The 15,965-nt window shown below is 37.3% G+C and overlaps 1 protein-coding gene across 5 annotated transcripts in view; it reads right to left on the reverse strand.

Annotated features, from left to right (window-relative positions):
• Positions 1-5,379: 5,379 nt before the first annotated feature.
• The window catches only part of IMPACT (impact RWD domain protein), a 31,775-nt gene continuing 21,189 nt past the window's right edge, over positions 5,380-15,965 (reverse strand). For 3 of the 5 annotated variants that reach the window (XM_061399722.1, XM_061399724.1, XM_061399726.1), the window contains 4 exons: positions 14,099-14,172; positions 10,801-10,891; positions 9,333-9,467; positions 5,380-8,102 (listed from right to left, as the gene is read on the reverse strand). In XM_061399722.1, coding sequence (XP_061255706.1) covers positions 8,034-8,102; positions 9,333-9,467; positions 10,801-10,891; positions 14,099-14,172 — 369 coding nt within the window. In that variant the 3' untranslated portion in view covers positions 5,380-8,033. Of the gene's footprint in view, positions 8,103-9,332; positions 9,468-10,800; positions 10,892-12,299; positions 12,430-14,098; positions 14,173-15,965 lie in introns of those variants that run through there. The other 2 variants (XM_061399723.1, XM_061399725.1) reach the window with 2 other exon arrangements.

Raw genomic sequence — 15,965 nt, forward strand, 5'->3', positions numbered from 1 at the left:
GAATGAAAACTGACCTTTTCCAGTCCTGTGACCAGTGCTGAGTTTTCCCGATTTGCTGGCATATTGTGTTGAGGGAAGGCAAACATGTGTCCTTGGCAACTCACAAAATCCTAGGGATAGGAGTAGCAGAGAAGCTCCAAGAAAAGAAAGTTCAACTGGTATATTTATGAGAGTATCAGAATATGGATCCATGTCAATGGTTCATCCTATTATCTAGTACATCACTGGATTATAATTTTGCTTCCTAAATATCTTTGAAATCCATCTATTTCATCTCTCTTGCCATTATTCCTAGTCCAAACTATCACAGTCTCTTTATTACTGCAATAGCCTCTTAAATGCTTCCCATGATTCACTTTTGTTAAATTTCAATGTATTTTTTGCCAAGCAAGCAGAGTTATGTTTCTAAAAGACAAATCTGATTGTTCCCTTCTTCTGCTTAAAATCTTTCAGTTGTTTCATATTACTCTTTTTAAGATCTTATCAGGGTCTACAAGATTCTGCTTGACTGATTCATCAACTACCTTTTCTCCTTGATCTCACAAGATACTCTAGCCCCATGCACTCTAGTGACATCAACACTTCATTTCCTATAAATAGAAGTTCTCAATAAATTTATAACAGAAAAATGAACTGTTAGGTAGGTTCTTCCACCAATGAAATTCCCCAGATCCTTTATTTCAGTTGGGAATTTTTTTCTCAAATTCATCAGCCGCATGCCTTTGGCCAGCTTCCATCAGCTATCATCCTTTCACTGGAGTTTTCTTTCAGCTTTCTTCCCTCCTGCTTTGTTACTTCACCACAGTTAGAACAAAACCACTGCCACTCTAGACCACTTAGGGTCCTGTCCTGTCACTATTTCTCTAAATTGCAGCAAAATACACATAAAATAAAATTGCGTATCTTAAATCATTTGTAAGTGTACCGTTCAGTAGTATATTAACTGAATACACTAACTGAATATACTAGTAGTATATATTAACATTGTTGTACAACCAATCTCCAGAACTCTTTCAACTTGCAAACCCCAAACTGTGTACCTGTTTCCAACTTCCCATTCTCTAATCCTCTCAATTACTATTTTACTTACTGCCTGTATGCATTTGACTACTCTAGTTCTCTCATATAAGAATTGTACAGTATCTGTCCTTTTGTGATTAGCTTATCCACTTTTGTCCTCAAAGTTTATCCATATTGAAGCATATGTTAGAATTTCCTTCCTCTTCACAGCTGAAAAATATACCATTGTGTATATAACACATTTTGTGTCTCTTTTCATCTGTTGATGGACACTGGGGTGGCTTCTACCTTTTGGCTATTGTGAGTAGTGCTAACATAGATGTAAAATCTCTCTCCAAACCATGCTTTCAATTTTTTGTGTTTAAATCCAGAAATGGAATTGCTGGATCATATGGTAATTTTATGTTTAGTTTCTTGAGGAATCACCATACTGTTTTCTTCCATAGTAGCTTCATGATTTTATATTCCCACCAATAGGGAACAGGAGTTCCAATTTCTCCACACTCTTGCCAACATCTGTTCTGTTCTTTTGTTACTAACCATTTTAATGGGTGCAGGGTGTTATCTCATTGTGGTTTTGATTTGCATTTCCCTAATGATTAATGGTGTTGAGCAGCTGTTTGTGTGCTCATTGGCCATTTGCTTATCTTCTTTGAATAAATATCTATTCAAGTCCTTTGCTTATTTTCAGATTGCAGGGTTTTTGTTGTTGAGTTTAAAGTTATCCATATATTCTCGATATTATTCTGAGTACTTATTAGAAACACGATTCACAAATATTTTCTCAGATTCCATAGGTTACCTTTTCACTCTTTTGTCTTTTGATGCAAAGTTTTTATTTTGATGTTATCCAATTTATCTATCTTTACTTTCTTCACCTGTGCTGTTGGTGTCATTTCCAATGAGTCTTATTAGTTTGTATTTTTATACTGGAATCAGATATAGATAAAATAATAAATGGGAAATACTGAGTTTAAAAGAATAAAGTTTCCACATAGAGTCCACATTGATGCCTACTTTATCCATAACTATACAGTCTTATTTTTCTTGGAGCTCTATATTCTGCTTTTTTTCCATGATGCAATATAAACATCTGGTTCAAACCTATAGGTGTTTTCCTTCTATATATTGTCAAGTCTTACCTCTGACAAAATATTCAATCCTGCCAACATTCCTTATTTGACAATATTTCTGCCACTTTGAAATCTGAATTACCCCTTGGCTTCAGCTGTGCTGTTGTGCTTGACTCTATAGCGGTGTTTCTTACTGAAAGGAGAAAAGACTCCTCTGGGATTTCTCATGCACACCTTCCCACACAGCCCACCAGTTGAGAATCACAGCTGTACAGGAGCCAGCAGCCTTTCTTCCTGCACACCACTGCTGGTCTCATGACTCACTTTCCTGTCTGGGCTCCAAAGAGATTCTCCATGTTGATTGGAGATCAGCCCATAATGCTGATTTGATCATTCCCTTTTTTCTTTTTCCTTAATATTTATTTGGCTGTATCTAGTCTTAGTTGCAGCATGCAGAATCTTTTTTAGTTGTGGCAACTGCAGCATGCAGGATCTTTAGTTGTGGCATATGAACTCTTAGTTGCGGCATGTGGGATCTGGTTCCTTAATAAGGGATCAAACCTGGGCCCCTTGCAGGGGTAGCCCAGAGTTTTAGCCCCTGGACCACAAGGGAAGTCCTTCCCTTTTTCAAGAAAGTTTCTGTGGGTTCTCTCATCAGGTAATCCAATTTCTCTGATGTCTGGCTTCTCCCTTCATTCAACCTAATGCATCTGGGCCAGACAGAACCAAAGCATCACACCCAAACTGGCAGCATTCAGTAGGCAACAACCTGAGGGGTAGATGAGTAAGGTGGTAGACCAATAGCAATGAAGGGGCATCTAACTGGCAGTGAAATGGCTTCCCAAAGAGAAAAACAGGTTAGACTTAAATGGTACCTCCAGCTACCCAGGTCAGGACCTGAATGCCATCTTAACTCCTTTCTTCCCTGCTGCCCTCAAATCTAGTGCCAAGTTCTCTCAACTTCCTCAGTTCAGTTCAGTCGCTCAGTTGTGTCCAACTCTTTGCAACCCCGTGGACTGCAACATACCAGGCCTCCCTGTCCATAGCCAACTCCCAGAGTCTCCCCAAACTCATGTCCATCGAGTTGGTGATGCCGTCCAACCATATTATCCTCTGTTGTCCCCTTCTCCTCCCACCTTCAAATCTTTCCCAGTATCAGGGCCTTTTCCAAAGAGTCAGCTCTTCACATCAGGTGGCCAAAGTATTGGAGTTTCAGCTTCAACATCAGTCCTTCCAATGAATATTCAGGACTGATTTCCTTCAGGATGGACTGGTTGGATCTCCTTGCAGTCCAAGGGACTCTCAAGAGCCTTCTTCAACAGCACAGTTCAAAAGCATCAATTCTTCAGTGCTCAGCTTTCTTTATAGTTCAACTCTCACATCCATACATTACTGGAAAATCCATAGGTTTGACTAGACAGACCTTTGTTGGCAAAGTAACATCTCTGCTTTTTAATATGCTGTCTAGGTTGGTCACAATTTTTCTTCCAAGGAGTAAGCATCTTTTAATTTCATGGCTGCAGTCACCATCTGCAGTGATTTTGGAACCCCCAAAAATAAAGTATTTACCTCCTCAATACTCCTTAAATCCATTTATTTCCATCCACTTCCCCTATTAGTAACTCAATTCAGGCCATCGTCATCTCTCATTAGAGGCTCTTTTCATGCCCCTTTGCAGTGTAGGAGAGGAAAACAGATTTTCCCTCTACCATTCTGAATTCTTGGCTAAAAACAGATTAACAAGAGAAAACAGTTTATTAACACTATGCTGCATGTATACACTGGAGATAACCAGGAAAAAAAAAGGGTAAAACTTTCTGAGATGGACCAAGCCACTACTTTAAATACCATCCTCAGCTAAATACAAAGGAAAGATTTGGGGAGTACGGGGTGGGGAAAAGGCAATTTACAGGAAGGTGAGAGAAGGAAGTTTCTCAGCAAAAATTGCCCTGCTGGCAGATAAATCTCAGGTTAAAAAGTTTTATCTGGTAAAGGTCTCTTCCGGGTATAGGTCACCCTTCTAATGTAAATTTTCTTTATGAATGTAGATTTCGCTTACAAAAAGGTAACTCCTACCCTGTTTTCAGAGCTTCTGCTGTGTTTGCAGTTTTCAAAAAAAAAAAAAAAAAATCAGCTCAAAGTAACTCAATGTGCCAGAGATATATTAGGGTGGCATATTCAGGTGTCAGTACCAAGATCTTACTGATTACAGACAAATCTGATTTTTTACAAAAATATATTAACCCAACTACTGAGCTCCCACTTTGTGTGAAGCTTTACACTAGTGACACTTCACACATTATCTCATTTTATTCAACCCTCCAAAATCCTATGAGGAAGGATTATCAGTCCCACTTTACAGATGAGAAAAATAAGGCTCAAAGAAGTAACAGACAAGTTACAAGATGGTTCCATGCCCAGTGGAAGCAAAATTTAAAGCTAACTCTGGCTTCCAAATCTACTTGATTTAGAAACATGTACTTGTGAGGTATGTCTGGCTGTCAAATGACAAAAATAATACAACTTGGTAATGAGTTTGATGTTCTTTATTCAAGGAAGAACAGTCCAAGGATTGGTGGAGTGCAGTGCCTGGCAAGCAGCAGAGCACCCTTACTGAGAGATTTTGGGCAAGTGCTATTTTTACAGGGATTAGAAGAGGCAAGGCAGGAATGACATGATTGGCTAGGAGGTCAGGAATTACCTTCTAAGGTGAACAGGCCCTATTTTCTCGGGCAAGGTAAGCTAGCTAAACTGAGTTGGAGCATTGTGATTGGTGTAAGTTAGGCTTTCTGGACAGTCCAGGCTGACTTAGGTTTAGATTTGTGACATGGGACAGGCCACTGGGGCAGCCTCCATTTTGTGCATCCTGATCATATGAATTAACTTTATCATGCCCCTAAACAGTACGCAACTCAAAATCTGGGTTAAATGGAAAAAACAAACAAATTTCTTTCTAGGTCCAGAGACCCAAATCTCATCTGTTAGCATTATACTTTGACCTGCCTGTTTCTCTTTCTACTTGGGTCTATACGAAGGGTTGGCAAAGTATGGATCACAAACCATAGTTTGCCTCCTGAGTTAAGAATGGTTTTTACATGTTGTAGTATTGTATTTATAGTTAGAAATATGTATCTGGTCTTCATCCCCGTATCTGGCACAGAACCCTTAATAGTTTATAATAGTGAGAAATTGGAAAAAAACCTAAATTATTGGAAACTAGTTTTTACTATATGGTGAGTAAATTTTGATGTACCCAGAATATAGAATATGACAAAGCCATAAGAAATTAAGCCATAGAAGAATATTTATTGACATGGGAAAATGTTAACAATATACCTCTATATGAAATATGCAAGATACAAAACAGTATATACAGTTTAATACCATTTTTATGGAAAGAAAAATAGCCATATATACAAAATCATGCATAGGAAAAAAATAGAAGCATACCAAATGTTAATAACGTTATCTCTAGACAGTGGAATTACAAGTGGCTATAGAATTTTCACAATAAATTTTACCTGCCTTCCAAACAGTATCTGCTTCATGCTATTCTTTCTTGGTTGTGATCAATTTGATATAATTTCTCTTCAAATAGGCTCTGTATCATGATATATACCTCCAAATCATACTGCTATTCCATTTAAAAAGTAGATGCTACTGGCTCTTTCATACTGGCATATGGAGAATATTTTTAACTCACACAATATACTATAAAATATGCCACAGCATAGATCTGGCTATAGAAAATTATTATTTGGAGAATTTGAAAACCTTCTAATAGAGAGAAATTTTAAATAGACAAAAGGATACTATAACTAGTTAGGGGTCCATAATGAAGAGTGTGAAATAACTCAGGTTCCATAACTGGAGACTTCTGGATCTCTCCTTTTTACTGGGCAAAGGATATTAGAGTTTTTTTAGTCTGGAAAATGTGGTTAATAAAAGAAGCAAAAATAAGTTGTTGTTGTTGTTGCTGTTAAGTAAGGGAAAATGGGATCAGAGATTAAAAGGTTTTCTATAAAGATGAATCCCAGGGACAGGGGAGCCTGGTGGGCTGCCGTCTATGGGGTCGCAGAGTCGGACACAACTGAAGTGACTTAGAAGCAGCAGCATAAAGATGTAAATAAATGTTAGATAAAACAGCTAGAAAGAAATTCAAATTTGGTGTTGCAGAAAAATTAACTCACATTTTTCTGTAGCACCAGTTCTTACTGTTTTTTATCTTCTTTGACAGGTTTTGACAGGCCAAAACTGTAAAATCATTTTAATGTTAATAGCCTTTAAGTTCTTTAACAGTTAATACATAAAACATACTTTTTCATGGAATTTGAGGTAAATGTTTTAAATAAATATGGGTTACAACAATTAAACACACTGACAACAAATGTAATTTAGATTTTACCTCTTAGAATCCATTCTAGAGTAAAGCAGTTTACTAAATTCTAATTAAAAATCCCAAGTCAAGATGTTGGATCTCCTAAAATTAAAACATTAGAGAATAGAAAAAAAAACAATGTGTCCACTTTTCTTTGATGTTTTCCATGCTCCAGCACCATTCCAAACTGCTTCCTTATTTCTGTTCCCTCTCTTTGGAAGAGAATTTCAGGCAAATCTGTGACTAACTAATAATTTTTAATAGTTGCTTACAACTATTATCTGAAAGGGAATAGTTAATGACTTATAATACCTCACAGATAAATTTATTTTCTAAATGCCTAGAGTCCCGGGGACAGGGGAGCCTGGTGGGCTGCCGTCTATAGGGTCGCACAGAGTCGGACACGACTGAAGCGACTTAGCAGTAGCAGCAGCAGTAGTGGTAAACTGTACAACTTGCAAATGAAAAAAGCAACTTTTATAAAAAATTGATGAAAGGAAGATTTTATAAGAATGGGGGGAAAAAAAAAGAGGGATTTTTCTCTGTTTCTCCCATCAAAGATGCGTTCCTTCTCTCCACAAATTATGGAGTTGAGAAAGATAGCTGGAGTATGAATAGGAAAAGTGCGCCGCATTCACAGAACTACACGGCACACCGCCACTCTGCAGCAGCGGTGTCCTGCCACCTCTATGCCATTCCACAAATGCCCCGTTAACCCAGCACAGTTGTGGCACAGTTCTAACTCCTCAATGAAGATCACAAGAAAAGTACTTCCAGGTTGTTCGAAGAAACCAGACTACTACACCAATACATTTCAGCGGTGGGAGGAGACTACTGGCACACCACATTTATTGCTTAACAGTACAAGAATTAAACAAAAAAGTAGAGACTAGAAAATCACTTTGAAAATTCACAAACACCAATTTGCAACAGAAAACTGAGGCATAACACTTAAGCTAACAAATCTGTTAGATGAATTATCACTTCAGCACATTAACTGCAGGTGTATACTCCTGGACTTTCACTTAATCCATTACGCCATGATGAACAATATAAGATGAAAGGTGACAGACTTATGAACTAAAATCACAAGAAGAAACTCTTGAAGATCAATCTTCAGTGAGCCCCTAGTCCAATAAACCATAAAGAACAGTAAAAGGTAATACTCACTTAACAAAATGAGAATCCCAATGATGAGAAATCAGGTATTTATGTTCCTCTAGAGACACTTCTTCCCCACCTAACAAAGGCACTTGACATGTAATGAAATGGACAGTTAACTCAGGTACTGCCCTGGGCAACTGTTACCCTTCTAAAATTAGATGCAGTGGTGATTAACTTCAAATTAATCCTTCTGAATCAGCCTGAAACACACATGAAAATATCACAAGTTCTCTATTTTGGCAGATGATATAACCAAAGAACAAAAAATATGCTGGTGTTCACAATGAATTGGCTGACTTGAACAGTCCAGGATTCTCTCTCTGCACAATATATTCTTGGATGACCAGGGAATTTGTATATAATTATATGCAAATTAACCTTTCATATAGTTTCAGATGTTAATGTTCACTCCTTTTCTTGTCTTTTCTTATTTTTTTATTCTTTCCCAAAGCCTTAGATGATTCCTCCTGAAAAAGACGTAAATTAATGTAGTATCTTCCTACACTTGAAAAGTGAAAGTCAAGTCGCTCAGTTGTGCCCGACTCTTTGTGACCCCATGGACTGTAGCCTACCAGACTCCTCTGTCCATGGGATTCTCCAGGCAAGAATACTGGAGTGGGTTGCCATTTCCTTCTCCAGGGGATCTTCCCGACCCAGGGATCGAACCCAGATCTCCCGCATTGCAGGCAGATGCTTTAACCTCTGAGCCACCAGGGAAGCTCTTAGGAATCTTCAATCTAGTCATATAGAATACGCAGAATAGTGAAAGTGTAATTACTTCCATATGTACCATCTTTCCGTTTTATAGGGCTCTTTCACTTATCACACTCTATTTTAATATTTCCAAAACAATCAAGGATAATCAAAGAAAACATTTATCTCAGTTATCTAACAGATTTATATTTGAGTTATTTCAATATTATTTATAAGCTTACTTTTTTATTGGGCTTCCCTGGTGGCTCAGACAGTAAAGAATTTGCCTGCAGTGCAGGAGACCATAGGTCAGGAAGATCACCTAGAGAGGGAATGGCTACCCACTCCAGTATTCTTGCCTGGAGAATTTTATTATTTTCTGTGAATATATATATTTTGTCCATGCTGCAGAGCTTGAGGGACTGAACCCATGTCCCTGCAGTGGAAGCCTACAGTCCTACCACAGGACCCCTAGGGAATTCCCCTTAATGTTTTTTAATCTACTGTTTATTTTCCAAAGTAAGGCAGCAAAATTTAAATGAATTAGATATGAACGTATCTGAAATATGAAACAAAAACCTCAAAATATGAAGGAAGAAGGCATCTAAAGGCATGCCAGGGAAAAGGGGATATGCTTTGACACTAACAGAGAATATTAGAATTTTACGGATGTTTTTAAAAACCATCCAGTTCACTGTAGCATTAGCTACAACTTCTACAGGCCTCAGCTTTAGGGAGTGGAAACTGACTGGTCTTAAGGTTTTTATAAAACCCCATGAATCTACGAAATTAAGGTCTGAAGAGATGAACCAATCTGCCCAAGATCACACGAGTCAATCATATTGTTCTGACCAAAACCTAAGCCTCTAGTTTCCTAGTTCAATGGTTCTTCCAATATATGTCACTCATTCTAATTCACTCTTAATTTTCTTTTTCATGTTTTTCTTTCAATCTCACAGGCAATAGTGAGATACTCTTTAGATATAGTATCAGTAACCACTTACTGGTGAATTTGTGTAGTTCTTCTCCACTAGAATATTTCTGGCACAGTTGTTGATATGTTTGAAGCGATCTGGTCCGAGCAGAACCCCTCCATACCAGCGTGATACCACCACCATGACATCTCTCACATTCAAAATCTGTTATTTTCAGAAGCATAATTATATACAGATATGGACAAGGACAAATGTGAGTTCTAAAGAAAAATGAAAAAAATATATATATACACACATATAAAATTGCACATAAAATTTCCCCCTGACTTTAATGGCATAACCATGAGTGAGCAGAGTGAGATTAATAACAACTGAGGGGACAGATGTTAGAATGAGAAGGGAATGTGGAAAGCAATCACTGTGCTCCAGTGTCCTCAAATCCCAAACCTGGGGGCCACCAGTCAGAGTGAAAGGGAGGCCATGCAGTAGGTTCCAGTTCTTGGTAACTTCAACCAGAATAGCTGAGCTTAGGCAGGTTTCTACTCCTACGTCAAACAGCAACACAAAACCTGCTTCTGCACAAACTGCTAGATAGAACTGAGGCTGTATGAGTAATCGCTGGTGCCTTCCGGTAAGGTCTGCCACAGTTTGACACTTGTCAGATGTTGCCCTTAACATGAAGCCCACCAGTCTACAGGCCTGACCCCCACCAAGTTCCTATTAAGGGAAGGCCCTGGTTAGAAAACAAAGCACTACATCCAATGGCAGAACAAACTACAGCAGCTACCTTAGGGGAAAAAAATCAATCCATTCTTAAAATTAATGAGCACTCAATCATCACCAGACAGATGAAGAAAATCCAGCAGCATGAAAGAGAAAGGACAAGATAAACTAAAATGGACAAGGAGAAATTTAAGGAAGGAAACATCTGGAAAAAGAAACTCTAGTATACTCAGAAAAATTTTAGAAGACACTGCATTCATAAAAGCAGAACAGCAAGCACACTATGAAAAGGGAAAAATAGAGAACAAGAAAGAACTCCTGAAAATTAAATATGGTTGCTAAAAAAAACATTTTTTATTCAACAGAAATTTTGGAAGGCAGTCAAGAAAATGTCTCAGAACATAAAGCAATGAAATGGACAACTTAATAAAAAAAAGAAACATTCTGGATCTACCCAGAAGTCCAATATCCAACCAACATGAGTTTTACAAAGACAGAACAGAGAAAACAGAGGAGAGCAAACTGTCATGAAGAAAAAATGATAACTTTTTCCAGAGCTGTAGATAATCTTCTATTGTCTATCACTGGAACAGCTTGAAAGCACAGCACAAGTTATCAACCTTTTGCTTTCTGCCCCATATCCAGTGGTCAAAATTGTCTCTCAATCAATGTTTAAAAATTATCTACTAATAAAACCAAATATGGCTCAATATATATCATATAACTGACTGACTTATTCCTAAATGGAGCTCTGTTTGGTTGAGAAATTTTACGGCTCACAGAACAGGATTGACAGGGTTTAACTCACACTTACCTCCATGAGATGGAGAAGACGCCCACCAGCTGCTGTTTCCCCGTCATCCTCACAGTCCTGTAAGAAGGTCTGCTTATCCTCACAGTATATTCTAGAAATCCATATCACAGTGTTATACTTTGAAACCTTGAAATACTGTAATAAAAGTTATACCCCTTCATACTTGTTGCCATTAATTTACTTCCAAAATTAGCATATTTATTTAAAAAAATCTTTCTTGATATATATTGGTTATATTTTTACTGATGATTTACTATCCAATATGCTTCCCTTTCTATATTCTGGAAAGTTAAAAATCAAGGGTACTTCCTGTGAATCAGAAATGCTACAATTTCAGAAAGTGAGCTTACACATCTGACACTCTGCTTCTTTTAATCTTGAAGCTGAGATTAGAGAGAGTAGTCACTAAAAAACGTTTACTGAGAGTCAGCTGTCTGAACATTACACATAAGAGGCACTAACAATGGTATAAAGGAAACAGGTGGTATACTGTAATCAGAGAGCCTAATCTCTAGTGAAGGAGACAAAAAGTACATTAAAAAAGATGGAGGTGCTAAAACCAACCTAAGTCAATATTTTATACTTTTCTAACATCTTATTCTAGCCACGAAGCATTTATCTTCCCCACTATAAGGACTGTAAGATTAATTTTTCTCCATAATTTCCCCCTGGATAGTTATCAGTATCAGAAATAAGTCACAGTGTTTTTACGCATTTAAATTATCTAGAAAGTTAGCATCTGGGATAATAAATAGGGCTACACTATAGTTGAATAAGCTTGGCAACTAAGTAAGAGGTATAAAAAGAAAACAGTGCCAGTTAAGATATGCCATCTAGTGGATTTTTTAGGCCCCTACAAATAGTAATATTCTATCTAGGACTAGGCAAATATAGCAAAGATATCTTTCCAGCTATTGTGATAAAAAGCCAAACACTACCTTATCTATACACCTAAGTCAACTTTATTAATTTTATTATACCAATCATATTCATTCATTCATTCATTCATCCATCTTTCCATCTACCAATCCATCTATCCATCCACCAATCCATTTATCCATTCATTTACTCAGTAAATATTTACTGCCCAGTTCGATCCCTGGGTTGAGAAGATGCCCTGGAGGAGGAAATGGCAACCCACTCCAGGGTTCTTGCCTGGTAAATCCCATGGACAGAGGAGCCTGGCAGGCTACAGTCCATGGGGTCACAAAGCGTCGGCTAAGACTGAAGCCACTGAGCACACGCGCATTCATACACACACACTGAACCACACACACACACACACACACACTGAACCAAGCTCTACTATTATTTAGAGTTGGCCTGATTTCAAGAAAAGAAAGTTAGTACTATTAAACAAAATTTTATATGGCAACTTTAAGGTAAAAAGGAGTCAGGGATTGACTTTAAGGAACAAAAGAAGAAATTTAACTATATAAATCAGTACTGTTAGGTTTTGTTTTATTTTAAAAAGAAGTACCATGGACATTTTCACTAACCCTTTCCTCCCATGCCAGGAAGACAATGATGCAGCATCCAATACCTGTGTGGACCAATGACCTGAAGAGTGCCCCATAACGCCAAAGCAGGAACACAGCCCCAGAACCAGGAAGTAACCTTAAAAGGACCCTAAGCATTCAAAACACACAACACAAAGTCCATGGACCACATTCAAGTTATTTGTTTAACTCCCCGTGGAGTCCTTTAAGCCTCCACTTTGTACCTTAGTCTTCTCTGACACACAATTATGACAAGCTAAGCTCCTTCATTCCCAAATATCAATTATATAAGGGGGTGACTTGGAGGGGCTGCTACATGCAGTCAGCTGACATCTGTGAAAAGTGATAACTGATCACCATCAATATGCAAAAATACTCAAGTACTTAAACCTGGGGCTTGAAATACACTATCTGGCACATTATTTAACTTTTAGATAACTTAAAATCAGTATCATGTCCAGTGATTGTTGAAGGGGCAGCCACACAGCCATGTATTAATAGAATAAAAGAGATAAATAGCATTAAATTCTCAAAATCAGATCTACCACTTAATAATGATGTGATCTAGAAAGAGTTCACCTTTTTATAGTGGCACAATCACTTAAATAATTAGAATTAACTCATGTAAATTGAGTGCACAGAGTAGGCACTCAATCAAGATGCGAACTAAATGAATGATACCTATTAACACTTTTACAGCACATTCTAACCACTGAGAGCAAGCACAGTCTAATCTCTACTTTATATTGATGACCCTAACTCACTAAAACACCAAAATTCTATACCCTGATACTCTAATAAGTAGGGACTTATGTAACAAATAGGTTTTAAGAAGATTTGGCATTTAACGGGATGTGACTTAGTAATATTAAAAACTCCCCAATCAAAAGTGATAATTTTTTTGAGTTTTCTGAATTTTAGATAGCCTAAATTTTACAGATAGTCTCTATCACATTTTAAGTTTACATCGAATTCCTATGTCTATATTCTGATCTATTTTAGTCCTAAACTATGTTAAGTCTGTATAAATTTGAATATTTTAAAAAATACACCCTTCATCTCTTTACAACAAATTTTGCAGAGATTTGTATAAAACCTTCATACTCAAAGATGTGTAATGAAAGAAGCACTCTAAATTCACTGCTAACGGGAGCATAAATTGGTTTAAAAAAAACTTCAGAAAAAATTTGGTAATATGGATTAAGAATTTCAAAAATGTTCACATTTTTTGATAATTCTACTTCCAGGAATCTATTCATTTTTTCCTTTTTACCTACTTCTGTTTCATTTCAAAAAAGAATATGAAATAACCAGAACCTATCCTGAGAAAATAATCTAAAAAGTATACAAAGATGTTCACAGGACTATTCTTTGTAATAGTTTTAAAAAATGAAAAACTAAAACAAAAAGGAAATGGTTAAATAAATTGTGGTATGGAACCTCAACCAAATATGATAAAGCCATTAAAATAATGTTTATAAAGCAATATAACAACACGGAAAAATGCTTTTGTTATCTTAAGGAAAAACCTGGATACTAGAATGAAGCATTAAAAAATAAACTTTGCATAGAAAAGACAGAAAACATTTCACAATATCAGTTACACTGAATGGCAGAGAACGGTTAACTTTTCCTTTTTTTCCTGCCGTTTCCAAATATTTCACACATGATTATTACTTTTACAATGGAAAAAAAACACATAATTGTTTGTTTGTTTTAAATCATGGATCTGTTCCCCACATTTTTTTTTTTTTTTTACAAACTGCACATTGCTGAAGCAGTGATTGATGATCACTTACCGGTACGCATAGATGTTGTGGGTGGCACTAGCAATTTTCTTATTCTCATACAATTTGGCAAGAACCATTTTCACCTTAAAAGCAGCAACAATATAAATAAACTGATATATATTTTTTATTTGCTCTGTAAATGCTAAAAAAAAAATCTTAAAGCATATTGATATACATACTGTTGAATTGAAATTAACAGTTATTTAAAGAATCAACTACATTTTGAAAAAGCCATTTCCAAAGTTTTCTCCTCATTTTAGGGGCAAAACTGAATTACTCTAAATGGTATAAAAAAAGAGTTCTAGAATTTTTGAGCACCAGTTTTCAAGAAATATCTGAGCAGTAACCATGTCCAAGGTACTTGCATATAAGAAATTTCCCCCATACTGTAGAGAAAAAGTTAAATGAGATTATGAGAATTTCTAGAAATGGCTCTGAAAATTTACCAGCGTGAGAGGTGCAGACTAATGGTATGTTTCAAAACTTATGAAACTAAACTCTCCCTGGAAGAAATAAGGTTCAGAGAGGACCTAACAAGAGCCAGAATTTGAAAGATAAGTGACAATCCTGCATCAAAATGGAAGAGTAGAGTGGAGCAAGAAGAAGTCATTCCTTCAGAGGAAAGAGCATGTACAGATGGACCAGATTTAGTAGGAAGAAATAAACAATGCTTAAATTTAACTGGGGGCTTCCCTGATAGCTCAGTTGGTAAAGAATCCACTTGCAATGCAGGAGACCCTGGTTCAACTCCTGGGCCAGGAAGATCTGCTGGAGAAGGGATAGGCTACCCACTCCAGTACTCCTGGGCTTCCCCTGTGGCTCAGCTGGCAAAGAACCTGCCTGCAATGCAGATCTGGATTCGATCCCTGGATTGGGAAGATCCCCTGGAGAAGGGAAAGGCTACCCATTCCAGTATTCAGGCCTGGAGAATTCCATGGACTGTACAGCCCATGGGGTCACAAACAGGTGGACATGACTGAGCAACTTTCACTTTGGGCTTCCCTAATAGCTCAGTTGGTAAAGAATCCGCCTGCAATACAGGAGACCTGGGTTCAATTCCTGGGTTGGGAAGATCCCCTTAAGAAGGGAAAGGCTACCCACTCCAGTATTTTGGCCTGGAGAAATCCCTGGACTACATAGTCCATGGGGTCACAAAGAGTCAGACATGACTGAGTGACTCTCACTTAGCTGAAATGGAACTTTAGATAAACCACAATATTTTTATTGTAAGTATGACCTATGCAATAATGTTTATCTGAAATTCCAATTTAGGTAGGTATCCTGGTAACCTTAGCAGGGACATAAAAGAGAAGGTTCAGAAACTGACCAACAGTTTTATGTAGCTCTGCGTTCAGAGTATGAATGTAATGACAGATGTATCAGATGATTAAAGCAGGATCATATCACGAAGTGACTTGTATAACGTGTTTGAATTTCTCCTTGTAGCCAAAGGAAATCAGCAAAGATTATTGAGTGTGTGGGGGAAGAGTATCTGACACGTGGTCAGATCTTCCAGAAAAGCAGTTGGCAAGAGGCACAGATGAAACTGGAGGTAGGGAAGACTGAGTTAGAGACGGGGGGAGACCAATTTGGATCAGAAATAATGCAATTTTGTGTTTCTCAGACTCAGATTCCTGATTAGTAAAGTAAGTAGACACTGACCTCTGAGATTTATTTCAGGTCTAACAAATTATGATCCTGTAAGTCTAAGTGACTATAATCAGAAATGGAAAAGGGATCCAGGATGAAGAGATTCAGAATAGAATGTCTAAGGACTCTGGCAACAAGATTATAAGTAATGGCCAAGGGAAAAACAGGGTTTCTGAGAGAACAGCTCAGAAGCTTGTGCCAGAAGCTCTTATCCCGATCACAAATT

The sequence above is a fragment of the Bos javanicus genome, chromosome 24 (assembly GCF_032452875.1).
Source record: "Bos javanicus breed banteng chromosome 24, ARS-OSU_banteng_1.0, whole genome shotgun sequence".
NCBI classification, from domain to species: Eukaryota; Metazoa; Chordata; class Mammalia; order Artiodactyla; family Bovidae; genus Bos; species Bos javanicus.